General features: G+C 36.8%; 1 protein-coding gene across 1 annotated transcript in view; it reads left to right on the forward strand.

Annotated features, from left to right (window-relative positions):
- Positions 1 to 27,768, forward strand: part of MALRD1 (MAM and LDL receptor class A domain containing 1) — a 679,682-nt gene that overhangs the window by 135,250 nt on the left and 516,664 nt on the right. Inside the window, exons 15-18 of the mRNA XM_054503207.1 lie at positions 15,779 to 15,931; positions 16,348 to 16,453; positions 16,938 to 17,305; positions 21,325 to 21,737. Of these exons, the coding sequence (XP_054359182.1) occupies positions 15,779 to 15,931; positions 16,348 to 16,453; positions 16,938 to 17,305; positions 21,325 to 21,737 (1,040 nt within the window). The remainder of the gene's footprint in view (positions 1 to 15,778; positions 15,932 to 16,347; positions 16,454 to 16,937; positions 17,306 to 21,324; positions 21,738 to 27,768) is intronic.

The raw sequence follows: 27,768 nt of genomic DNA on the forward strand, positions 1-27,768 counted from the left end.
TATTCACCCTCATTTATGGAAGTCATTGATCACTGATAAACAAAAGTGAAAAGTATTTCTATAGTCAGGTAAAATCTGATAAATAACCCATGATATCTAGATCAATCTTTGCTGCAGATAATCATGTTGTTAGGAGAATTCAGGATAGTAGTGCAAATAAGTGATTCTTCTTCCTCAGTTGAAAATTCTGTTGAGAATAAAAGTCAGGCATTTAACAAGAAAGCCTTCTTCTATGATTATTTAAGATTAAGTTTCAATACATTAGATTATTAATGGTGACTATGGAGAGAGTGGATTTTTTTTTTCCATGTCATACTTTGAGCTCGGCTGGGTTATTATTTTTTTGACAAGATCATTGTTCTTCTTCACTCTTAAAATTGTGTTAGAAGTATTACTGGCTTTCCTTTTCTTTTTGTTGCTTATCTGCTGCAACTATTCAGTTCTTCTCTTTTCTCCCATGCCACTACTCTTGTTCATTTTGTTTCCATTTTCAGGTTAGCAATGTGTGTGATAGGTAAAAAGGGGGCGTAAAGATCCTTCCCCACCTAACACCAAGTGTTCCAAGCATCCAAGCAATCGACGTCTCCCTGCCTTGCAGAAACACACCACTGTAGGGAGTGAAATGTACACTGCTTCTGATGTGATAGAATTATCTCTTTGGGATATAGGTTTAAAGACACCTAAAAGACCACATAATAATTTACTTAATTTATATAGTATAAATACTCACATGCTTACTTTTAAGCACTTACTTTATAGCTGACAGTGTTTGAAGTAAATTTGCATGCACAAACTAATTTATAGCTCTGTAAAATAAGGCATAAAGAGGATTAATATTAGGGCCCTGCTTCCTAGCTGGGGAGAGACTGACACTTAAAATGAGTGAATAAATTATGTACTATTTTTAGAAGGGAGGTATGCTGTAGAAAAAAAATGAGGCAAGGAAAGGGCAATGGGGGAAGGCAAGGGAACTTTGCAGTTTCCAAGAGAGTGGTCATAGTACATCTCAGTTACAAGGTGGCATTGTAACAAAGACTTGAGAAGGTGAGGAAACAAGCTGTGAGACATCGCAAAAGATATGAAAGAGTGTTCTAAGCAGAAGGAAGGAACTAAGGGATTGGGACAGGAACACATCTGGTGAATTTGAACAATAGCAAGGGGACCAATGTGGCTGAAAGAGGTTGATTATAGAGAACAATTATAGGATAATAAGGTTGAGGAAGAGCAGCCCACCTAGAGCAATGGTTCCCAACATTGACTGTGTGTGAGAGACACTCAGAGTTCTTTGCAGCAACATGGATTGAGTTGGAGGCCAGAATCCTAAGCAAATTAACATAGAAACGGAAAACAAATACCACATGTTCTCACTCGTAAGTGGGTACCAAAACACTGAGTGCACATGGACATAAATATGGACACAATAGACAATGGACTACTGGAGGGTGGAGAGGTGGGCATGTTTCAAAACTACCTGTTGGGTACTGTGCTCACTACCTGGGTTATGGGATCTGTACTCCAAACCTCAGCATCGTGCAACATTGCCATGTAACAAATATGCACATGTACTCACTATATCTAAAATTAAAGTCGTAATAAAAAGTCTTGAGGCAGGGCTAATTAAATCACAATCTCTAGGGTAGAATCCTGGCATTCATAATTTTTAAATTATGTGCAGCCAAGGTTGACGACCATTTCAGCCGAGGCCTTATGGGTCATTGTAAGAACACCAGCTTTTAAATGAGACTGGGAGCATTTTGAACAGAAGACTTTCAAGATCTGGCTTGCCACAATCACTGTGTTTGCTACATTGAAAAGAGATAGAAGGGGGTTATTGATGCCCATCGTCAATGACCACCTGTAACAAAATTGGGTTTATTGATAGTTGCTAAGCAAGGAAAATAGCCTACTAGGAGAAACTGGGATGTGGCTTAGCAAGAGGAACTTGTTCTAGGATTTGGGCTTGTGTTGGGTCATTTACAGAAGGGCTCAAGGAAGCAAGAATTTTCTTTTGATTGGACATTTTCAAGAAATAGGATAATTCTATAATTGTATATCTGAACAAATTTTATTTAGGAGGTGAGAGAAATTGAACTAAAGTTATAATTGGTTAAAATACAATACTCATGTCAGTCAGGAAAGGAGAATGAATATTTGAGCACTTTCGAGTTTACACTTTGATCTTTTTTTTGTCTGTGTTCAGAAATGAATAGAGTGGCCTTCTTTTTGTGTGGTTTTGTTTCTCAGTCTACAGAGCGACCTTGTTTAATGTTGTTGATCTGTGCAAATCTTTATGTTCAATGGAAGATCACTACAGCTCAGCTGTTATTGTCAGTTCAGGTACTAGCAACACCAAAGTCTAGATGACATCACCAGCAAACTCCGAACTGTTGGCCAGTGGCAAAAATGGAAGCAGAAAGAGCAGCTGGGGAGTATTCCAAGGACTGAATAAGGAAATGATGGTGACTTGAGCTAGGTAGGGTGAGAGCAGTAGAGATGGTCAGAAGGGGGCAGATTCTGGATCTATTTTGAAGGCAGGTAGAAGTGAAAAGCTTTGATAGAAATGAATAAATAATACAAAGATAATAAAGCAAATCAGAGAAATCAAACATTGGTCATTCAAAAAGATTGATAAAATTGACAAACCTTTAACTAAATGGACCTAGGGAGAGAGAGAAAGGGAGAGAGACAGAGAGAGGGAGAGAGAAAGAGAGAGAGAATATTCAAATTACTATAATCAGAAATAAAAGTGGGGACATTAGTTTCAATTCTACATAAATAAAAAAGATTATAAGATTAGAGTACCATACACAAGTACATGCCACAAAATTGGATAACTTAAGTGTAATAAACAGTTTCCTAGAAATGTAAAACCTACCAAGACTAAAGCACAAAGAAATAGAAAATCTGAATGGACCTACAACTAGCGAAGAGATTTGATGATTAATAAAAGATCTGCCAACAAAGTAATGCCCTGTCCCATTACTTTGGGAACTGTCCCATTAGTGTCAGTGGTGAAGTTTGCCAAATATGTAAAAAAGAACTAACAACAGTCCTCTCAAATTTTTCCAAAAAATTGAAGAGAAAGAATATTTTCTAACTTATTCAATGAGGCCAGCGTTACCCTGAGACTCAAGCCAGACAAAGAGACTGCAAAAAAAAGAAAACTATGAACCTATATCCTTTATGATCATTTATGCAAAATCCTCAACAAAATATTAGCAAACTTATTTCAGAAGTATATTAAAAAGATTATACAACATGACCAAGTGGGATTTTTTCCTGGAATGCAGGAATGGTTCAACCTAGGAATATCTGTCTATGTAATGCACCACATTAACAGAATGAAGGAAGGAGAAAAACACGTGATCACCTCAATTGATGCAGAAAAAAACATTTGATACAATTCAATATTCAATTCAGGATAAAAATACTCAACAAACCAGGAATAAAAGGAAACCACCTCAACATAATAAAAGCCATATATGAAAAACCCACAGCTACATTACACTCACTGGTGAAAGACTAAAAGCTTTTCTTCTAAGATCAGGAATAAGGCAAGGATGTCCATCTGTATCCACGTTTGCCACTTCTATTCGTAGTACTAGCAAAAGCAATTACTTTAAAACATAACAAAAAAGAAAATAATAGGAATAAGGAAAATGAAATAAAAGTCATACAAATTGGAAAGAAAGAATTTTTATATGTAAATATCCCTGTAAGTTCTACAAAAAACTCTGTTAGAACTAAAAAATGAATTCAACAAAATGTAAAGTTAAAATACAAAAATTTGTTGCATTTCTATACATTAGCAATGAACCATCCAAAAAGGAAATTAAAAAGCCAATTTTCTTGCAATAACATAAAAAAGAATAAAAGTCTTTAGGAAATAATCAAGATGGTGAAAGACTTGTACAATAAAAAATAAAACACATTTCTGAAATAAATTTTTAAAAATATAAATAATGAAAAGACATTCCATATTCATAGATCAGAAGACATAATATTCTTAAGATGTCAGTACCACTCAAAGTGATCTACAGATTCAATATAATCCCTGTTACAATACCAATCACATTTTTTAGCTGAAATAGAAAGTAAGTTCATATTGAATCTCAAAGAACCCCAAATAGACAAAATAATTCTGAAAAAGAGGAACACAGTTGGAGGACACACACACCCTGATTTCAAAACTTATTACAAAACTACAGTAAACAAAACAGTATGGTACTGCCAAAAAGACCAATGTATAGATCAGTGGACTAGATTACAGAGTCCAGAAATAAACCCTCACATATATGAACAAGTGATTTTTTTTTGGCAAAGGTACCAACACCATTCAATTGGTAAAATCCAGTATTTTCAATACATGCTGCTGGGAAAACTAGATATCAACTTGCGAAAGTATGAAGTTGGACCCTTACCTAACTTCATATTCAAAAATTAACTCAAAATCAATCCATAAACTAAATATAAGACCTAAAACTATAAAACTCTTAGAAGAAAATATAGGACGGAAACCTTATGATGCTGTGTCTGTCAATGATTTAATGGATGACACCAAAGGCACAGGCAACAAAATAAAAAATAGACAAATTGGACTTTATGAGAGCTTTGAAATTTTTTGCATCCTAAAACACTATCAACAGAGTAAAAAGACAACGTCAAGAAGGGGAGAAACTTTTGCAAATTATACATCTGATAAGGGATTGATATCCACAATATAGGAGAGAACTTCTAAAACTCAATAATAGACCAACAGCTCAATTCAAAAATAGACAAAATATTTTAATGGACATTTCTCCAAAGAAGACAAAATATTTTAAGGGACATTTCTCCAATAAGCACGTGATAAGATGTCCAACATCACCAACATTAGGGAAATGCAAATCAAAACAATGAGATACCACGTTGCACCCATTAGATTACTACCCAAAAATAATAAAAACTCAAAACAAAACCAAACAAAAAACCAATCCAGAAGTTAACAAGTGTTGGTGAGGATGTGGAAATCGGAACTCTTGTGTACTGTTAGGGAATGTAAAATGGCATAGCTACTGTGGAAGAGAAAAGCAATTCTTCAAAAAAATTAAAAATATAATTACCATATGATTTGGCAATTCCAGTTTTGGGTATATACTCAAAATAATTAAAAGCAGGATCTCAAAGAGATATTTGCACACTCATGTTCGTAGAAACATTATTCACAATAGCTAAAACCTGACAGTAACCCAATTATTCATTGACTGATGAGTGGATAAGAAAAATGTGGTGAATGCATACAATGGAATGTTATTTAGTCATAACAAGGAAAGAAATTCTGACATATGCTACAAAGTGAATAAAACTTGAGGACATGGCTAGGCGCGGTTACTCACGCCTGTAATCCCAGCACTTTGCGAGGCTGAGGTAGGTGGATCACCTGAGATCAGGAGTTTGAGACTAGCCTGGCCAACATGGTGAAATCGTATCTCTACTAAAAATACAAAAATTAGCTGGGAGTGGTGGTGTGCACCTGTAATCTCCGCTACTCAGGAGGCTGAGGCAGGAGAATCGCGTGAACCTGGGAAGCGGAAGTTGTAGTGAGCTGAAATCGCTCATGCCACTGCACTCCAGCCTAGGCAATAGAGCAAAACTCCGTCCAAAGGGATAAGTAAATAAGTGAAATAAATAAAATAATAAAAAAAAACTTCTTGAGGACATACTGCTCAGTGAAATAAGCCAGTCACAAAAAGAAATAATGATATGATTAGACTTATCTGAGGTATAGTGAATAGCCTAAATCTTAGAGACAGAAAGTAGAGTGGTAGATTCCTGGGCCTGAGGGAAGAAAGGAGTGGATAATTCTTATGTAATGGGTACAGATGTCAGTTTTGCGAGATGAAAAGAGTTTTGGACATGGATGTTGGTGATGGTTGTGCAACAGTATGAAAGCACTTAATACTCCTAAGTTGTGCGCTTAAAATGGTTTAGATAATAATACATTTTATGTTATGTGTATTTTATCACAATAAAGAAAAAGTAGAGGAAAAAGCAAATAAGAAGAGGGCTTGATATACCACTGCTGGTTTAAAGATGTAAGGAGCCACATGAAAAGATATGACAGGTGGGCTTAAGGAGATGAAAGAAATCCTCAGCAGACAGGCAGCAATAAAACAAGGATCTCAGTCTTGCAGCCACAAGAAACAGAATTCTGCCAACCACCTAAATGAGAATAAGCCAGGAAGTAGATTTCCACCCACAGCCTCCAGATAAGAGCCATCGTACCTTGTACTTTTATTACTACCTTGTGAGACCCTAAGCAGACAGTCATGCCATTCCATCCTAGACCTCTGACCTACAGAAACTAAGAGATAATAAATGAGTGTTGCAAGTCCCTAGGTTTGTGGTTGTTTGTTACATAGCAATAGAAAACTAATAGAAACTAAAATAAAACAAATGCCCTGGGTGTCAATAGAAAACAAATGCACTGGCAGTTACTTTCTTTCAACACTCTAAAGATAACATTCCTTTTCCTTCCAGTTTCCATTGCATCTATTAAAGAGGTCTAATAATTATTCTTTGAAAGTGATTTATGCTTTTTTTTTTCCAGCTGCTTTTAACATTTTTCTTTCTGGCAGAGATTTTTGGCAGTTTGGCTAGGGTGTGCCTATGTGGGTTTTCTTTGTATTTGTTCTTTTATGCTCACAGGGATCCTTGAAATATGGCTTTATATTCTTTTCAGTTTTGAAATTTATTAGACAGATTTTTCAAATATTTCTTCAGTTCCTGGAAATACTGTATGCCCCACAATGAGTTCTGAAAGAAGGCCAACATTATTTCAACAAACGATCAACAATATAATTGTAAGAGGGAATGGGAAGTAGTGATAAAATAACTTACAACATCAGGCATACATAAGATATAGTCATGAAATAAGATGGAACTATCAAGCCAGGCTCGGTGGCTCACACCTTTAATCTCAGCACTTTGAGAGGCTGAGGCAGGAGGATTGCTTGAGCCCAGGAGTTCCAGACCAGTCTGGGCAACATGGCAAAACCTCATCTCTACAAAAAATACAAAAATTAGCTGGGCATGGTGGCACATGCCTGTAGTCCCAGCTACTCAGAGGCTGAGATGAAAGGATCTCTCGAGCCCAGGAGGTTGAGGCTGCAGTGAGCCATGATCATGCCACTGCATCTAGCCTGGGCAACACAGAGAGACCCCATCTCAAAAAAAAAAAAGAAAAGATAAATGGAATTATTAAATTGTGCTACAAGACATGGGAATATTAATGCAATTGCACTTGATTTGGGTTGTAAAAATGGGTAGGGTTAATATAAATAATTCCTTATATCCTGGAAAGCAGGTCATCTTGGGTAATAAGAGATCCCTGCAAATTTTAACCAAGCGACTTGAGTTTTAGCTTAAAATATTCATATTTTGGCTCTTTAGGTAATTGAGCTTTTATCAAGAAGTATAAAACATTTGAGATCATTAGCTTAGTCTGGGAAAAATATGTATATATATACACACACATATATATATAATGCAAAGACAATATAAATAAACATTTAACATGACAGAAAAAAATTACGTTATTTTAAAAATACATCACTGATTTCTGCCTACCCCCAGAGAAAAAATAGTAGGGTCTTTTACGAATCATACATTTTGTTCATCTATATTGCTATAGTATACTGTTAATGTGATTATCTAAAAAAATTATATTATTTGTCTAATAACAACCCACCTCATATCACCATAGCACTAACAATCTTCTCATAAATGTAAGCATAGTAATGGGTACTGTTATTAACATGAGCTCACCAATACAATTTCACATTTCAAATGCAATTGTGGGTGCTCCTTAGAGACCCTGATGTGCCTAAGTTATATTTACTTTTAAACATAAAGATAAAGAAAATAAACATAGGTTATTTGTAAGCCTGTAAAAATTTAGTATGAATTAATACACAGTTATTGATTGTATTTTTGTAATATTTTTCATAGCCTATTGAGTCCTCTTTAAGGACTCTCAAGTTACAAGAGTTCCTGATGAGAGTCATTTATCCAGTAACAACAAAACGTTCTCTTCTTTTTCACTGTCAGTCTTTAGTGCTACTCAAGCAGCCTTGGTTTCTTCATTATTCCCAGTTTCTAAAGTACAATTTCCATAATGACACTGTCAGTCTATTACCATACACGAGCTGTCTGGACACTTCTATACTTTCTGCTTGTGAACTAGATCCCATCCTTTCTTTACTATTCAATGGCGTCTCTCCAGCAAAGCCCACCACTTTTTCCTTGTCTACTCTGTCTTCCCCATAAGCCTAGATAAACATGCTGTTCAACTCTCTTGACCCTGTTGTATATGACAGCTTTCCACCTCATTTCTCAGTTTTCCTTGATAAAGTCTTAGAAAGATGTTGTCAAAAGTTATTCTCTCCTCCAATATTTTCTTAAATTCTCTCCATTCAGGATTTTTCCCCTGTAATCAGGACCCACAAGGGACTTATATTGTTACATCTAAAAGTCAATTCTTAGCCCTCATCCTGATTTATACAGTAGTGCACCCTTATCTGCAGTTTTGCCTTCCACAGTCAATCTCAGTCTGAAAATATAAAATGGAAAATTCCAGAAATAAATTCACAAGTTTTAATTTGCACTCCATTCTGAGTAGTGTGATGAAATCCCATGCTGTCCTTATCTGTCCTGCCCAGGATGTGAATCATCCTTTTGTCCAGTGTATTCAGGTGGTCTATGACCCCCCTGCCTGTTAGCCAACTTGATTTTCAGATAGAAAAGCAGCGTACATAGTGTTCAGTATAATCCAGAGCTTCAGCCATCTACTAGGGGGTCTCAGAAAATATCCCTTGTAAATATATGGGGATTACTAAAAGCAATATTTGCAGGTAACCACATTTTCCATTTCCTGAAAACATTTTATTCCCTTGGCTTTCAAGATGGCAAATTCCCTAGGTTTTCCTCAACTTCCTTGATTGTTCCTTCTCATCTTTGCTCCTTTTTCTTTCTGGCTCTGATGTCTAGACCTTAGATCTTTTATCTTCACTACTGTAGAAAACTCATCTAGTCTCCAGCTTTAAATGCCATTGATATGATCATGTCTCCCAAATTTATATCTCTAGTTTAAACCTCTTCATTGAACTCCAGACTCATATCTAACTCTCTATTAGACATCTTCCCCTAGATGTTTAATTGGGATCTTAAATTTTTCATACCCACCTGCAAGCTTCTGAGACTTTCCTCCAAACACGGTCTTAGGGTATGCCCAGGGTTAGAAATGACAACACCATTCTTCAGTTGCTACAGGTAAAAACTTTGTACTCATCTTTAACTCCACCCACCCTTTTCCTTATACGCCATATCCAGTCCACAAAGCATAGCTGAATGTGGCTAGAGATGGAAAAACAAAAACAAACAAACAAACAAAAACCCAGTGACACCTGTTCTCACTTTACATTGGGGATTGCTGCCCTAAAGTGTGTTCTTGGTGCTACCCAGCAAGCACATGCAATTTCCCCAATCCATTCCTTCCCCCGCCCTCCTCAATGAATAACACATTTTTCTTCTGTCTTCTTTGACATCTGTCTTCCACTTCCCTATTCCTAGCCTCAACTGATGTTCTTACGTACTATTTCACTGAAAAAATAGAAACAACCAGAAAAGAACTTTTAGAAGTTCCAGCACCACTTCTACCCACTTGTAAAGTCAGTCTTTTCTCCTGTACCTGAAGTAAACTGTCCGTGTTTCTTTTATGTAGAATCCCTCTCTATTTGCCTGTTCAATAGCATTACTCCTGAAAGTTCTTCTGTCTACCAGTCTTTTCTATAAGAAAGAAAAAAATGTTTTTACCTCTCACATCTTAAAAATATCTTCTCTTGATCTAATTTCTCCTTCCTGCTAACATACCATTTTTCTCTCATTTCCTTTACATCTTCCTCCTTTCTTTTATATTACTCAAAAGAATTCACTGTATTCACTTTCTTTAAACTTTCTCTTCTGAATCTCTTTTTAACTCAGTCCAATGAGGCTCTGGCTGTCACCATTCAACAGAAGCTGTTCTTATCCAAGCTACCAGTGACCTAGATCCAGTGACCTATTCTCAGTCTTCATTTGACACAGATGGTATCACCCTCCTCCTTCAAATACTTAAACTTGACTTGGCTCCCATGGCATGGGGCACCACTCTTTGTTTTTTTTTCTCCTATTTTTATGCCTTCTTTTTGTCACTTTGATAATTTTCTAATTTATATCTCCAGCCTAACCTCCTCATGTGAACTCTGGACTCATACATACAGCTCTTGACCTGACATGATCACTTGAATACCTAATAGGAACAGCAAGTGCAACACGTCCAAAATTGAGATTCTGTTTCCCCAACCACCTCCAAACCTGCCTCCCCACAGTCTTCCCCACTTCATAAATGGTACGTCCATTGTTCCAAATGCTTAGGTTAGAGCCTTTGAAATCATTAACTTCTGTTTTTGTCATACTACACCTTTGATATCAATTAATCCTGTCATGTCTGCTTTCAAAATATCTCCAAAATGGCTTATTTTTTTCTTCATTGCTACCACCCTGTATTAGTCTGTTTTCACACTGCTCTAAAGAACAGCCCAAGGCTGGGTAATTTATAAAGGAAAGAGGTTTAATTGACTCACAGTTCTGCATGGCTTGGGAGGCCTCAGGAAACTCACAATCATGGCAGAAGGTGAAGGGGAAGCAAGGCACATCTTAAATAGTGGCAGGAGAGAGAGAGAGTGAAAGGAGAAGCACAACTTTTAAACCATCAGCTCTCATGAGAATTCACTCACAATAATGAGAACAGCATGGGGGGAAATCGCCCCCATGATCCAATCTCATCCCCCCAGGTCCCTCCCTCAGCACATGAGAATTACAATTCAAGATGAGATTTGGGTGGGAGCACAGAGCCAAACCATATCACACCTTGACCTCGAATTCTCATTTCTTGTCTGGATTTTTGCAGTATTCTTCCCCTTCCTTCTTTTGTCCCCTACTCTCTTCAGTAAAGTCAGATGTTGTCACATCTCTGCTTAAAACATCCCAATTGGTTCCCATCTCATTCAGAATTATAGCCAAAAAAATGGAAGTGCCTGTCTAATTTAATATCTTATTATTCTACTCTCACCCATTGTCCTTGTGACACCCTGGTCTCTGAATACATCTGAAACATGAGAAGCATGCTTTGGCCTCAAGGCTTTGTCCCTGTGATTCCCTTAGTGGTGGGGTGTCCTTTACCTGCATAGCTGCACAACCTGCTTCCTCACCTCCCTCCTTCAGCCATTTACCTAGTTGTCAACTTTTCTATAAAGTCTTCCTTGATCATTGATAAAATTACAGCCCTTTGCTCTAACATTTTCAATATTCTTCCTTATTTTATTTTTTATTAGCCCTTTTACCATTACTATTTGTCTTGTGTTTTTATTGTTATCTCCACTAATGTCCACACCCGCCTGGCTTTCATATGTAAAATCCATGAGGACAGAAGTTTTCTTTCTTTTCCCTGCTGTGCTCTTAGACTTTATACTTGTGCAGACATATAGCATGTATTTGCTAAGTTTTTGTCGAATGAATGAATAATGAATGAATGAGCACATAGTGGTTATTACTCCCTAATGATTGCTTACTTGCTTATGAATTTCCCACACTAGAGTCTAAGCTTACCTTTTTTCTTTTTTTGAGATGGAGTCTCTGTCGCCCAGGCTGTAGTGCAGTGGAGTGATCTCGGCTCACTGCAAAGTGGTAGTATACATAGATATTTAATATAGTGTCAAGTATTGTGAAGGATCTAAAATTTTACCTGACTGATAAGGAAACAAGTTAGCCTGCCATTGTTTCATGGATGCTGACAGAAGAGGTGAGATTCCTGTGTCACAGACAGATGACTTTATTACTAATGGTATAGCAAATGTTGTGAGCAACATATTTGCATTGGTTCTTCTTGCTCCCCATGTCCCCTGAGAAAGGGACCAACAGAGAGGTGCCCAGGTAGATAGATGTACACATGAAGCAGGCTTGTATCACCACCAAAGAGGCCTAAACTTGTGGAACTAAAATCTTTTATAATGGGCTGCAAATAAACTTGTCTGACCTTTTCTTTAGAAGGAGACATTATCTTTATTCTACAGGATAATAACTTGCCTTCTGTTGTAGAGGGAGTCACTATCTGTCTTTCATAGCTCTGCTATTTAAATATCCTTGAAAGGATAGCCTGGAACAAAGGGGCAGTTAATGGCCCTGCTCATAACCTGTGCAGAAGCATAAGAGACCCATGAGGAATTGTCTACCAATAATATCTGCATTGTCTAGATCTCAGGAGACCCTTTAAGCCATGGGTAGAATAGTATAATTAATTATTCTTATTCCAAATACAATAATGATTTCATTATTTATGTATTGACATTTTTAAAAGAGTTAATTATTTCTATTCATTTATATAGACAGCTTTAAAATAATTTTATGGTACTTTTGCAAACATTCCCTTACTATTGTATAGTTTATTTTAAATAATTAATGACTATTAACTATTGATGAAGTCTAGAGTTTAATTGCTTCAACCTTACGATAACTTCAAACACATAACCATTAGAATGCATGTAAAAGCCTGAAACTCAAAAGAATTACAACGTTACAGAACCTGTTCCAAAATAGAGAATATAGTATTCATGCATTTGGAGTTTATAGCAAATGCTTAATCAAATAAAGGACAACCTCTATGAACCTAAGCCAACATACTAGAATACTCAATTAACTTTTGTCCTCCTTCATGCAACTTTCAGCAGGGTCACAAAATCTAGAGAAAAAAAAAATCTTTAAAGGAACAAGAAGAGTCAGTGTGGTGGACTGAACAGCCATTATTATTGTATGGTGTAACACCTGTTTCCAGAATGTGTCCCGTGGTCATACGTGTTTTGATTTTGTATCATCTTCCATTAAAAACACATAGCATAATGCTTGGCATAGAATAGCTGTTTAAAAATTGTTATAATTATTATTAATGATTTAACTTAATAGAAGCTGTATGATTTTTATACGCTAAACCCAGAGTAAATGCTAATTGCAGTTATTATTGCAAAAATGAGGATTCCAATGATGATAACTGAGAAAGTCAATAATGCTTCAGAAACAGTGTAAAATCCTAGGATCTCAATTTTTAAAACATATCCAGGCTATTTCTCCTTTTCTAACTTAGAAATTTTATATATGTATACATGTGTGTTGACATATACACGTATATATTTATATATTCAATTAATGGCTAACTAGAAGACTAATTTAATTGATTATTACATTTATGATCGATCAAGGGGAATTTTTAAATCTATATGAATAAAGAATACTAGAAAAGCATATTTGAATTTTAACAGCACAATCATCTGTTGAAAAATCATTATCTTTGAAGAGTCTTATCTAAGAGAACTACAAAGTCACTGCAAAGATTTCTTAAATTTTACTACGGTTCGAATATTCACTTATTTCTATAGCAATATCTCCCTGGATAGCAGATAATAAGGTTCCCTTTTCAGGTAGCTATGTGAGATAGATATTATACATTAATAATAACCTGCTTTCTCCCCATATTTACATAACAATAACTCCTAGATCCAGTTCCCTGAATTATCTGAAATAAGAATCAAAAGCATTTGCTTCCCAGGTATTGAAATGACATCTAGACACTTTGAAAACCCTGGACTCTATGTATATTTATGTGTTGTTTGCACATTATGTACTTATAGAGATAGCTTCTAATAATATGAAAACAAATATCCTTTGCATTTTATTTCTAACTTGTATTATTTACTGTTATTATCTTTAATTTTTGAGCAGTATATAATTTTGCTTTACCACAGATTTCTAAACTTTACTTGATAAATCTGTGTCACCCAGGCTGGAGTGCAGTGGCAGGATCTCAGCTTACTGTAACCTCAGCCTCCCAGATTCAAGCAATTCTCCTGCCTCAGCCTCCCGAGTAGCTGGGACTACAGATGCATGCCACCCTTCCCAGCTAATTTTTGTATTTTTAGTAGAGATGGGGTTTCACCATATTGGCCAGGATGGTCTCGATCTCTTGACCTCGTGATCAGACTGCCTAGGCCTCCCAAAGTATTGGAATTACAGGTGTGAGCCATGGCGCCGGACTGAGAAATCTTTACTCTAAATATAGTAAAGCTTCTTTAATTTCACTTGTTTCTAATTGTCTTTATATACTGAAGTATAGCTATGCCTTGCATATTAAAGTAGATGTGACATTTTTAAAGTATTTATTTTTAGATATATAGACGTATTTATACATTCCCTTTGATTCTGATAAGATTCAGAACTACTTTGCTGGCCAAATTTGGGCCAGGAAATTTGATAGGAAGCAAATATGGTTTTGAAATTAGATATTTCATAGAAAGTATAAAAAACTTATAAGTTGTTTGTAATATTATTACCTCACATTCTTCTCCATGTAGAAGAGGCATTTTCAGGATTCAAAATGATATTTTTATCATTAGGTTAAAATGCTCTCACAATTAGGTTAAATTCCCTATAATTTTATTATTACATTAAATGCCCTTATAATTTTAAATTTTATAATCTCACTTAGTGATTTAGTTTATACTTTTTTCCCCTAAACTCATTGTTTACTTCCTAATTTATTTTACAAGGGTGTGTCTATGCAGTTTATTACTATATTCCTTGATAAAAATAGCCAGTGGCTAAGAATTTCAGTGTAATCATCATCAATGAAAATAAACTTCATTTTGTGTTGGTTGGTCTGTGTAGTAACAGCTGAATGTTCACGCCAAGCAAATTCAGATTATATCTTTTTACTTTACTTTTTTTTTCAATCTAATGACAGTTAACACTTATTGTCAACAGTTGCAGAAAGAATATTAGCCTAGGAGTCACAATATTTGGATTACAATCCCACTCTACAACTTCCTAAATATTTGACCTTGGTTACATTAATAACTTCTCTCAACCTCTCTGTCTTCTTTTGTAAAATAACAACAACAATAATACCTTCCTATATGGCTGTTTGTGAAAGTTAGATATATATATTCCACACAGGGTCTATTACATAAAGTGTTCAATAACTATCAGCTATACTATTACATTATTAACGTTATAATTTCCCTTTCTTTTTCTTTCTCTTCTTCCTTTTTTCCTCTTCACCTTCCAAAATATCTCTGTGGAATTTAACTGATTTCTCTGCGTATTTATCTGAAAAATAGTTCAAATTATTTTCTGCACCAATTAGTCAATGCATATAACACTTTGTGAAATATTAAGCTCTATGAAAATCTGGGGTACACATTGTATTAAATATAGTGTATCTGGGATTCTTCACATATTAAATTGTTTAGAAGTAGCAGCTTTTCACGATTTAACATAAAATACCCTGTAGGAACAATGACGCCTCCCAGCTGATGTAACAGTAGCAGGGAAACTAACATGAGTATCAGAATGAATTAGGCATACCTTGGCAATTCTATAAGCAATCGGGCTGAATGATGCTGTTTCTCAGAATATTCAGAAAAAATTTGTATTTCTGAAATTGAGAATTCTGCCTTCTCAATCTCCAGTATGGAAAGAGTAGCTCCATTTTTGCAAATGAGAAAGGATCTTTTTTATTTTCTGAAATGTGTCCCTCATTGCCCTTCATGTACATACAGAAGCATAATAAGGTGAATTCTATTTGAGCTCTGCCTTTTCAAAGCGTGGGAGCAGTTTGGAGAGCCAACATAAGAGCCACACTTTTGTTCTTCAGTTTCCAAGTGTGATTTTGAAGCAAACAGCTGTGGTTGGTTTGAAGCAATTAGTGGTGACCATTTTGACTGGATATGGAGCTCTCAGAGTGAACTTTCTGCTGATTTTGAGCAGCAGGCTCCACCTCGGGATCATAGTCTCAACACATCTCAAGGTAAGAAGCAAACAGGGACTCTCCAACCACTGCTATTTACTGTTTAGTTAGACTTCAGAAGAGAAAGGGAAGCTGGTACGGTTCTGTGATAACTACAACAAACAGTCGGATAGTTGAATATTGTCAATTACAGTTATGCTGTCTGCATGGACTGATTCCTTTATGGGTCGTACAGATAGCATACAGATATATTTTTGGCTGAACTAACTGAAATTACCAATTGTCTTTGGTATCATTTAGCATGAGATAGTGGCTCAACATTTATCAGAGCAAATTTGACTAAGGGTCACTGATTGTTTATTGTATAATTTTAATTTCAGTTAGACAATGATCTTGCTCAGTGTAGGGTTAAGAGACAGATGTCTCATTTTAGAATCCAATAGGTTAATGAAGAGTTTGTTTTTGTATGTCAACAGGGCATTTTATGTTCATTCTGAAGAAAAGCAGCAGCTTGTGGCAAGTTGCTAAGCTTCAGAGCCCAACTTTCAGCCAGACAGGACCTGGATGCATACTTTCCTTCTGGTAAATATTAAACAAATATTTAAACAATATTAAACAGTTAACCCTAGTGGTCAAGTGTTTGCAGGCATACCTCTGCACTTATTCATTTCTGTGGTTTACTGCTGGTTTTACTCTAAAAATAGCTATTGCATTAAATTCATATGATGTTAATTTTACCTAGGAGCGTGTTCTCAGTATATGTTGTTTTCTTTCTTAAGATGAAAGGGGCTCTTTCCCTCCAACCATGGATTATAATTTAATTAAGATTGCTTCCTCTTGTTATGTACTGAGCTCCTTGAGACAAGTTCCCAGGGTTGTGAGAACCACAGAGTGTGTGCCTCAGTAGATAAGCTCTTGCAAATGGACAGCCACCGTTATTGCAGGAAAGAAAAGTGTCTTATGATAACTCATTAAAATTGACTGTTGACCGAGTAGAAAATCTAAAGGTTAAATATGTAGTCTATTCTCTAAATCACTTCTATTTCTTACATTTACTCTTTTTTAGGTTCTATAACTATGGCCTGTCAGTGGGAGCAGCTGAGCTGCAGCTACATATGGAAAATTCTCATGACTCAACAGTGATTTGGAGAGTATTATACAATCAGGGCAAACAATGGTCGGAGGCAACCATTCAGCTAGGGCGCCTTTCTCAGCCCTTCCATTTGTCACTAGATAAAGTCAGTCTGGGCATTTATGATGGGGTCTCAGCTATTGATGACATCCGATTTGAAAATTGTACTCTCCCTCTTCCTGCTGAGAGCTGTGAAGGGCTGGATCATTTCTGGTGTCGCCACACCAGGGCTTGCATAGAAAAGCTTCGGTTATGTGATCTGGTGGATGACTGTGGTGATCGTACTGATGAAGTCAACTGTGGTAAGTTCTTTTTAGTTGGGGGATTCTCTTTCTCATTTTGAAAGTGTTGACCTTGATGAATTCACTTTTGTCTTGCCAACCAAACTGATAACGGTAAGCATAGCTCCAAAGCTGATGAATGTTATGTGTGGTTAATTAGTCAAGCCATCAGTATTTATTAAGTGGATTTATTAGATACTAGATACTAGATACCAAATACTGGAGATACAATGATAAACACAACTACAGAGTCCCTGCCCTTGTGCAGCTTACAATCTTACTGAAAGACAAATATCTAAATATTTAATAAAGAAAAATGAAATGGTAGCTTTGATAGGAGCAATAAAGAAGAGTGCTGTGACCTTATATAACAGTGGCATTGGACTTTCTAGACATTAGGACTTAGATCAGATCTAAAAACATCACAAGTCAAAGCATGTATCTAAAAACCCTGAGATGTGGCTGCAAGGCAGATGGAAAATAGCCAGTGTGGCTGGAGCAAGGAGATGAAGGGGAAAGAGGGCCCAAAATATAATAAGGATGAAGGTGTGGGGAAGGCCAGATTCACAGGCCTTTGTAGTACATAGTAGTACAATTTGAACCCAGCTCCAGTATTTCCCTCTGCACTTAGTGGTAGAGTGCAGAAAATAAGTTAGAAGTTAATAGGATTTTTTTTTTTTTAATTACAAAACCCTGTCAAGAAAAGAAAAAATTTGCATCTTTCCTTGGACTCAGATTCCTCATGCAGAAATAGCAGTGATTTTTAAGATTGAAGATACTTGAATATTATATTTATTTTATAAATTACTTATATTTTATATATGAAAATTATTTTATAAATTATGCAATTTATTAAATTTATTTTATAAGTAAATTATTTCTTTTATGTATTAAATTTCTGTTCATGAAATACGGATGCTAATTACAAACCAAAGTAGAAATATAAACTGCTTACTACATCATAGAAAACATTAAGAAATTTCCATATAAATCACTGTAGAGAGTTTTGCATATATGTAATCTTTGGTACACATATCATCAAAGGCATATCAAAGTCAGGCCTATTAAACTCAGAATTACCATGCATCTCATGAAATTTACACACCAATATTTGAGTGGATATAATTAAAATTGGTGATTTTGACAGTGACTGTCATATGAAGTGTAACTTTTCCTAAGGCCAATTCATTTTTGCAAATTTAGAAAGCCTTTTCATCTTTTCAAGCTCTCTAAATCCCACTCATTAAAAAATGTTGATGTGCTGCTAAAAATAAGCAAATTGCCCCTCAGACTTCCCTATATTCACTTAGTAGGATGTGATAATGGGAGTACAACTATAGTGTCAAAATACTTCTTGTGATTATGGATTAGTGAAAGAATGTCAGTTTCTCACACAGCTTTCCATCAAGGCATATTACTTCATTACATAGCGTACATTAGAGATCCACAAATCCATGTTGGATTTCCTGAAATATATTGAGAGATGCGGTCTTTTATGGAAAGGTGGAGCTAGGCGTATTCCCTTTGGAAATGAAGTTTGAGTGTGCAGTCAGCACCAAGACAGACAATAGAAAAGTGTGTTTGCTTTAGCGTCAGTTTTATGTCAGAAACGCAGCAACTTGCCATTCACCTTCTGCCCTACAGCCAAAGACTGACATCTGGAGGGTACACTGTGTCCCCCCAATTCACATCACAGCTGGGCTTGATTAGTCACAAGTGAGGAAATATCAAAAGAAAGCTCGTCTCCCACTTGACATTTACTCACTTGGTTCCCTTCATTAGGTCTAAGCTCCACTTCTGTGATTTTCCAAGACAGATGATTTATTCTCGCCTGGCTGCATTTATTCACATACCCTTTTATTTATTGTTTCAGAGTATTTGTTCACTTTTGGCATCAAGTGTCATTACTAAGATGAATAAAGGACAGTTGACATTTATTTAAAACAACTAACATGTAAATGAAGCTAAAATGTAGAACTACTTGTTAATTCTAAAACCTGTCCCCTTCCTCCAAAGACTGTCAAATGCCCATTTTATACCATTTATTCTACAGTGAATATCATTTGAAAAATGGACACATTCCTATATTACCCTAGAAATTTAGGTAGAGTTTTCAATTGTTGACTTCAGTAGGCTTCCCGTTACCTGGTGACTTCGAAGATCACCAGTGGATTCGTGAAACTGACAATAGTACCTAGTCCTATATATACTATGTTTTCTCCTATACATACATACCTATGATAAAGGTTTTTGTTTGTTTGTTTTTGTTTTGTTTTTGGTTTTTGGTTTTTTTTTTTAGACAGAGTCTCCCTCTGTTACTCAGGCTGGAGTACAGTGGCAGGATCTCTGCTCACTGCAACCTCTGCCTCCCAGGTTCAAGCGGTTCTCCTGCCTCAGCCTCCTGAGTAGCTGAGATTGCAGGTGCCCGCCACCACTCTCAGCTAATTTTTTTGTATTTTTAGTAGAGATGGGGTTTCACCATGTTGGCTGGGCTGGTCTTGAACTCCTGACCTCAAGTGATTTGCCTGCCTTGGCCTCCCAAAGTGCTAGGATTACAGGAGTGAGCCACTGTGCCCAGCCTGATAATGTTTAATTTATAAATTAGGCATTGTAAGAGATTAACAACCACTAACAAAATAGAACAATTATGACAATATGCCTGCGCCATAACTCTTGCACTTTGGCGCCATTATTAAGTAAAATAAGGGTGACACTTAAACACAGGCACTGTGATCCTGTTACAGTTGATCTGATAACTGAGATAGCTACTATTTGTGATGGTACAAGATTTCATCAGGCTGCTCAGAATGACCTGCAACTCAAAATGTATGAATTTCTTATTTCAGAAATTCTCCATTTCACATTTTTTTTTACCACAGTTGGTTGTGGGTTAGTGTAACTGCTAAAAGCAAAACATCAGATAAGGTGAGACTGCTGTAATTTTCTTCCTAAGTCTGAATTTGTCTAGGGACTGAAGGAAGTTGGAAGTTGCAGTTCAAAGGAGCTATAATCCAGTGAGAAGAAAAGACCCATACTGATAAATCACAGCAAAATAATGTCAAGGCACATACCTAACATTAGGTTAAACAGAGGTGGAGGAAGAGGTGGGGTGTTTAGAATACATGGGGAAGATGGTGCAGGCTATGGGGAAGAATAGTAGGGATGAGGCAGTCATTTTAATTTGGGAGAAGTGGAGTTTGAAAGAGGAGTTTTTATTTAAGTTTAGATTCTATGAGCATGCATGAAAGAAATTGGATTCGAAAAGGAAGTGTAATACTGCCATTGAAGGATTGTTATCTTGGCACTGATGCGTAGGGACACTAGGATCTGGGACGGGATGGAACCAAAGACAAGAGATTTTGGGAATGAGGTCAGGAAAACATCTACATCAGGGTGCTTGTTAAAAATGTGGATTTCTGGGCTTCACCCGATATCTAATAAGCTAGTATCTGTTTCAGTGTTTTACTATGAAGTCAGCAATTTTACCATGAGCCCCAGGTGATTCTTAACACATGATTGTTCTCAGCTCTGCCTGTTAGAATCACCAAGGGAGCTTAGAAAAAATCCTGATGCATGGCTTTACCACTAGGAGCAATTAAATCAACACCTCTGGAGATGAATTCTGGGCTTTAGTGTTTGTTTGTTTGTTTTTTAATGTTCCCTGGCGATTGGAACATTCAGTTGAGGTTGAAATCTACTGAGCCAGAAGTTTCTCACAGTGAGCCAGCCGTGGGGTCTTGATCATTTGCCTGGAGTTATGGTCGTAGAAATGGAGAAGAGATGTGCCTAAAAAATATTTGGAAAAAAATGTCCAAAGAAACTCCATCTTTAGTTCATAAAATATTATTAATTGATATATCATTTAGAAACAAAAAGTCTTTAAAAAAAAAACACTTCAGTGCTGGATTTTAAAAATAAAATGGCTTACCTTGGCATGAGCAAAGTATCAACTAGCATTCTTTAAATATTAATAAATAGAATGTGGTTGCATGTATTTTTGTCCCTAATTATCTTTTGCTTTTATTTCATGTGAATTTCAGCACCTGAGCTGCAGTGTAACTTTGAAAATGGAATCTGTAACTGGGAACAAGATGCAAAAGATGACTTTGATTGGACCAGGAACCAGGGTCCAACTCCAACACTTAACACAGGGCCATTGAAAGATAACACTCTGGGCACAGCTAAAGGACACTATCTCTACATAGAATCTTCAGAGCCACAGGCTTTTCAAGACAGTGCTGCCTTACTCAGCCCAGTCCTTAATGCCACTGATACAAAAGGCTGCACCTTCCGCTTCTATTACCACATGTTCGGAAAGCGCATTTATAGGTTGGCAATCTACCAACGAATCTGGAGTGACTCAAGGGGACGGCTGCTGTGGCAGATATTTGGGAATCAAGGCAACAGATGGATTAGGAAACACCTCAACATTTCCAGCAGGCAGCCCTTTCAGGTATGGATAATGGGTTTTATAATGTACATTTGAAATGCATCTGAATGTCTAAGGAATATGAAAGATCACTGTATTCTTGAAATAAAAGCAAGTGGAATTTGATCAAAGTTACGTTGACACACATTTATCATTTAACTGAGGGTGTATCAAAGCTCTTTACATTGTTTCCTCCTTGACTACCCCCAATAATGTAAGATTAGAATTTCTGAAGATGAACATGTGGCCATTGGAAACAGCTGCAGGTCCTTCCAATTTCAAGTAATTGTTCTACTGAAATGAACAACTTGGAAGTGGAGGGAAGAGTTTTGCACAATCTCTGATATTTTGCAAAAAGCACAGACACTGAAATCTGTGATTTTGCGTATTTCATTTTATTTTTATCATTTTATAGGTAAGTAACAGAAATCCAGGCTTTATTCAACAATCAGTTCCTCTGAGGAAGAGCTAGAGTTTGAATATAGTTCTCCTTACTCCTGGGGGAATATTATTTACTTCAGATTTCACCTGTTGTTTTCTAAAAGTCAGACTTACTATAGCAAGCTCAAATGCGTATGTGGCTGTTAACAGTTTTGTAAAGGAATTTATATATATTATCTATCTGATTCTCTCAGCTATTTCCTGATTTTGGTAAGCCAGAAGTCCTTTCAGCCAATTTTGTAGACTCAAAGAAAAAAGCTTAGAGTGCTTGTGGTTTATCCCTGGCCAAATAGCTTATGGGCAGCAGAACTGGGATTTGGACCAGAACTCACAGTTTCTGATTAATGAACATTTATTTACTTTCCAGCATATCATAGAGCCTATAACATGCAGCGGGCTTGAATATTTGTTCTTTCATCCTATAGTCAAATTGATCTACACGTAATATACTGGAAAAAAACTTCTTACCTGTTCCTGGCTAAACTTTTTTTGCATGTACTAAACTTTAGTTACCCAAATTTAAAGCACTATATCTATCTAAATGTCTAAATCTAGTTAACAGTTTTGTAGCCAAGAACTTAGCTCCAGACCACCTTTTGAAATCTTCTAAAAGTCATAGATGTAGACTGTACAGTGAAGAACACATTGGAATGGGAGATTTGTCCAGATAGATATAAACTGAAAGCATGAGAACGAATCCCCCATCTACAGTGTGGCATCGTTTGGCTCCGCCACAGCGTAATGTACATGTAAGCCTAAGAATGAATCCCCCATCTATAGTGTGGCATCGTTCGGCTCTCCCACAGCGTAAGGTACATGTAAGCATGAGAATGAATCCCCCATCTATAGTGTGGCATCGTTTGGCTCTCCCACAGCGTAAGGTACATGTAAGCATGAGAATGAATCCCCCATCTATAGTGTGGCATCGTTCGGCTCTCCCACAGCGTAAGGTACATGTAAGCATGAGAATGAATCCCCCATCTATAGTGTGGCATCGTTTGGCTCTCCCACAGCGTAAGGTACATGTAAGCAAGAGAATGAATCCCCCATCTATAGTGTAGCATCGTTTGGCTCCGCCACAGCGTAAGGTATGTGTAAGCATGAGAATGAATCCCCCATCAGTGTGGCATCGTTCTGGTTTGCCACAAACATAAGATACATGTAATCATATGGAATGAAATGGAAAGGAAGTCCTTTGACTTTTGTGTAATAATGGCTTATCCACTTCAAGTTAATTCTTAAGGTCTCATTGGGTCAATTATAATTTGCCTCAAGCTAGTATGTAGTGGATAAGCCCTTCTTATGATATTTACTCAAGGACTGGTTTCCAGGAGAAAATCAACTTTGCAGGGAAGCAGCTTCATAGCCAGATCAACGTGGGACTAACCAAGGAACACTTTCGTCATGAACCTCAAACATGAAACTTGAGGTTTGAGACCCACGTTGGGTTACAAATGGAGTGTTCTGATTGATTTTATCTAAAGCTCCTTTTAGTCTTAAAAAAAAAAATAATAAGATTCAGGCCCAAAAAGATGAAATCAGAGATCCTCCATGCTGTGTGGATTTGTCATTCCAGTGAGTAAAAAATGGGGCCTGAAAGGGGGCTCACACCTGTAATCCCAAGACTGGGAGGCTGAGGCGGGAGGATTACTTGAGGTCAGGAGATCAAGACCAGCCTGGGCAACATGGCAAAACCCCATCTCTACTAAAAATAGAAAACAATTAGCCAGGCACGCACCTGTAATCCCAGCTACTTGGGAGGCTGAGGCAGGAGAATCGCTTGAACCCGGGACATGGAAGTTGCAGTGAGCCGAGATGTGCTACTGCACTCCAGCCTGGGCAACAGAGCATGACTCCTCACAAAAAAAAAAAAAAAAAAAAAAAAAGGTTGGGCAGGGTGGGACGCTGATTTAAGGCACAGGATATTTTTTTTTTTTCCATTGAATGATGGATAGACATAGTTTCTGTTCTACTGAGAAATAGCAGCAATAACAACCAGCATTTTAATTAACTGTGATATGGTAGATGGAATTACCAGCAGATAGGAGGTACTCATTCTTTGTTTGCATAAAGAAAAATGCAGAGATTTTTCACGATCACTCATGTAAAATGAAAGAAATAGGATAGGAACAAATTGTACATGTAAGTATACAGGAACCAGTTTACTTGTTAATATCATTTGAAATAATCAGCCAATGCTTTCATGTGTGCCTTGGTCAGTAAAGGCTCAGGAAATCATTACACATGAAACTTCAGTTCAATCTTTTGATTTTTATTACAAGCTTTATTTTGTATAACATATAATAAACTAAATATATTGAAAGTTTAGAAACCATCAGCACACAATCGAGGTGATGGAAATATACTTCACCTCCAGTTTCCTGATGCCTCTTTATAATACATTTCTCTGGCCCCTCATTCCTGGCCCTTAACAACCACCGAACTGCTTTCTGTCACTGGACAGTAATTTATACAGTCAAAAATGTATATAAATAAAATTTTACACTATGCACTTTTTTGTCTGACATTTTATGTTTTTTTCTCTGCATGTTTTACCTCTAGAGTCTGCCTTGTTTCATTTAGTATAATTATTTTGAGATTCATTCATGTTATAGCATGTATCCATAATTAATTCGGATAAAGCAAGTTGATTCATTAATGTATTGATTAATATTTAGACTGTTTCTAGTTTGGGCTATTATGAATACATGTGCTATGAACATTTGTGTTGATATCATTATATGAACACCTACTTTTATCTCTCTTGGGTAAATACCCAGGAGTGCAATGGCTGAGTCTTACGGCAGAAGTATGTTTAACTTTTTAAGGGACTTTTAAACTGTTTTTCAAAGTTTACACTTTTTTTTATTCCCATCAGCAGTGTATGAGAGTTTCAGCTTCTCCACATCCAAGTCAGTGCTTGGCTGACTATTATCAGTCACGCTAATCTTAGCTATTTAAAAATAGATAGTGGCGTCTCATTGTGGTTTTAATTTGCATTGCCCTAAGCATTAATTATGCCGAGCATATGTGCTTATTTACCAAACAAATGTCTACTTTGAAATGTCTGTTCTAGTCTTTCGCCCAACTTTTAAATGGGGTTGTTTGTTTTTCATTATTAAATTTTGAGCTTTTAAAATATATTTTTGATGCAAGCCTTTTATCAGATATTTGAATTGCAAATATTTTCTCCCAGCCTGCAGCTTGTCTTTTCAGTCTCTTAATAGATTCTTTTCAAGAGCAGATTCTTTTTTTTAAATTTGATGAGTTCTTCTTATCAATATATTATTTTATAAATCATGCTGTGGGGTCATATCAAAGAAAGCTTTGCCTTACTCAAAGTCCCAAATGTTTTCACATCTTCCCTCTCCTCTCCTTTGGGAACTGAGATTACACATAAATTCAGTTACTTGAAATTTACTGTCTACTCTTGCTCTGTTCATGTTTTTTAAAAATTTATTTTCTCTCTGTATTTTATTTTGAGATGTGTATCTTTTCTTCCTTAATGACTAATGTGCTATCAGCCTACCATGTAGCTGGGACTACAGCCGCATGCTACTATGCCCAGCTAATTTTTGTATTTTTAGTAGAGATGGGGTTTCACCATATTGGTCAGGCTGGTCTTGAACTCCTGACTTCGTGATCCACCTGCCTCGGCCTCCCAAAATGCTGAGATTACAGGCGTGAGCCACTGCGCCCAGCCTCCTTTAGTGTATCTTGCATGTCTCTATTTTAGAACATATAGAATACTGTTTTAATGAGCATTTTAATGTCCTTAATTGATAATTCTGGCATCCTGATTTACTCTGGATCAGTCCTGACTGAGCGATTTTTCTCCTTATTATGAGCCATATTTTTCTGTCTTTTTTTGTTACTGTTGCATCTCTGCTAATTTGTGTCTGGATGTCAGATATGGTGAATTTTATCTTATTGAGTGCTGGAAGTATATATAAATATTCTTGATCTTTGTATTGGTGTGTATTTAAGTTTAGTTGGAAAGAGTTTGACTCTTTTTGGTCTTGCTTTAAAAATTCATTAGGTGGGATCAGACCAGTTCTCATTTTAGAGCTAATCACTGCCAACTAGTGAGGCAAGACCCTTCTGGGTATCCCTGGGAATCTTGAGATGTTTCTGGTTTGGCTGGTAAAATAAGCACTATTACTGGACCTTGGTGAGCATGTGTACTGTTACTTTTCATCTTATCTGGGTGTTCTTTCCCCAACCTTAGGTACTTTTCTCTAGGCCTGTCCTAACAAGTACTTAGCTATGTACTTTAGGGGGACCCTTTGCAGAGCTCTGGAGTTTTCTTTCTGTGCAGCCCCTTCTTCTCGGAAACCTTGTCCTGAGAGCTCATGTCAACATGGTTTCCGTGGACTCTCAGCTCTGTCCCCTCAGCTCAGGGAGAACAATGGGCTCCTCCTGGGCTCTTCTCCTGGAGTAGTGGGCTGGAAAACTTTCTCCAGGCATAAATTAGGGCAGTTGTCGGGCTCACCTTGTTTGAGACTGACTTTACAACGTCTTGCCAACTTTTGGGGCATATATTTTGGCCATTTTTTTGGTTGTTTCAGGAGGGAGAGAAAGTCTAGTTCTTGTTACTCCATCATGGTCATTGCAGAAGTCAACCTAACTGATATTTATCAATACAGTCTGTTGCTACACATTGAACTTGCTTAAGATAATTTTTAGATGGCATAGAACTTCCTGTCCATTGAATGAGACTCTTTGCTTATTTTGCAAGTGCTCGTTTGTATGGAGGAACTTCAAAAAGTTTGTGGAAAAATGAAGTTAAAAGATAAACATTGAAAATGTGATCTTCAGTTTTCATCCCTAAAGAACTGATGGTCCTGGGAACTTAACAATGTCAATGCAGTCTTTTATACATTATTAACTTAAGAAAAATGGGTGCCCTTTAACATTTGTTGAGATTGGGAAACAAAAAGAAGTCAGAAGGAGCCAAATCAGAGCTGCAAGGTGGATGCCTGACGATTTCCCATTGAGACTCTCACAAAATTGCCTTTGCTTGATGAGAGGAATGAGCAGAAACATTCTGGTGTTAGAGGACTCTCTCCTAAAGCTTTCCTAGGTATTTTCCACTAAAACTTTGGCTAACTTATTCAAAACACTCTCATGATAAGCAGATATTCTTGTTCTTTGACTTTCCACAAAGTCAACAAGCGAAATGCCTGGAATGTCCCCAAAAAACTGTTGCTGTGACCTTTGCTCTTGAGTGATCCCCTTTTGCTTTGACTGGACCACTTCCACCTCTTGGTGGCCATTGCTTTGATTGTGTTTTGTCCTCAGGATCATACTGGGAAAGCCACGTTTTATCTTCTGTTACAATTCTTCAAAGAAATCCTTCAGGATCTTGACCCTAGTTCTTTAAAATTTGCATTGAGAGCTCTGCTCTTGTCTGCAGCTGATCTGGGCACAACACTTTTGGCACCCATGCAGTGGAAAGTTGGTTCAACTTTAATTTTTCAGTCAGAACTGTGTAAGCTGAGCCAATTAAGATGTCTATGATGTTGGCTATTGTTTGTGCTGTTGATTATCAGTCCTCTTCAATTAGGGCACAATCAAGATTAATTTTTTTCCTTGCAAATTGATATGGATGGTC

Source organism: Pongo pygmaeus, chromosome 8 (genome assembly GCF_028885625.2).
Source record: "Pongo pygmaeus isolate AG05252 chromosome 8, NHGRI_mPonPyg2-v2.0_pri, whole genome shotgun sequence".
NCBI classification, from domain to species: domain Eukaryota; kingdom Metazoa; phylum Chordata; class Mammalia; order Primates; family Hominidae; genus Pongo; species Pongo pygmaeus.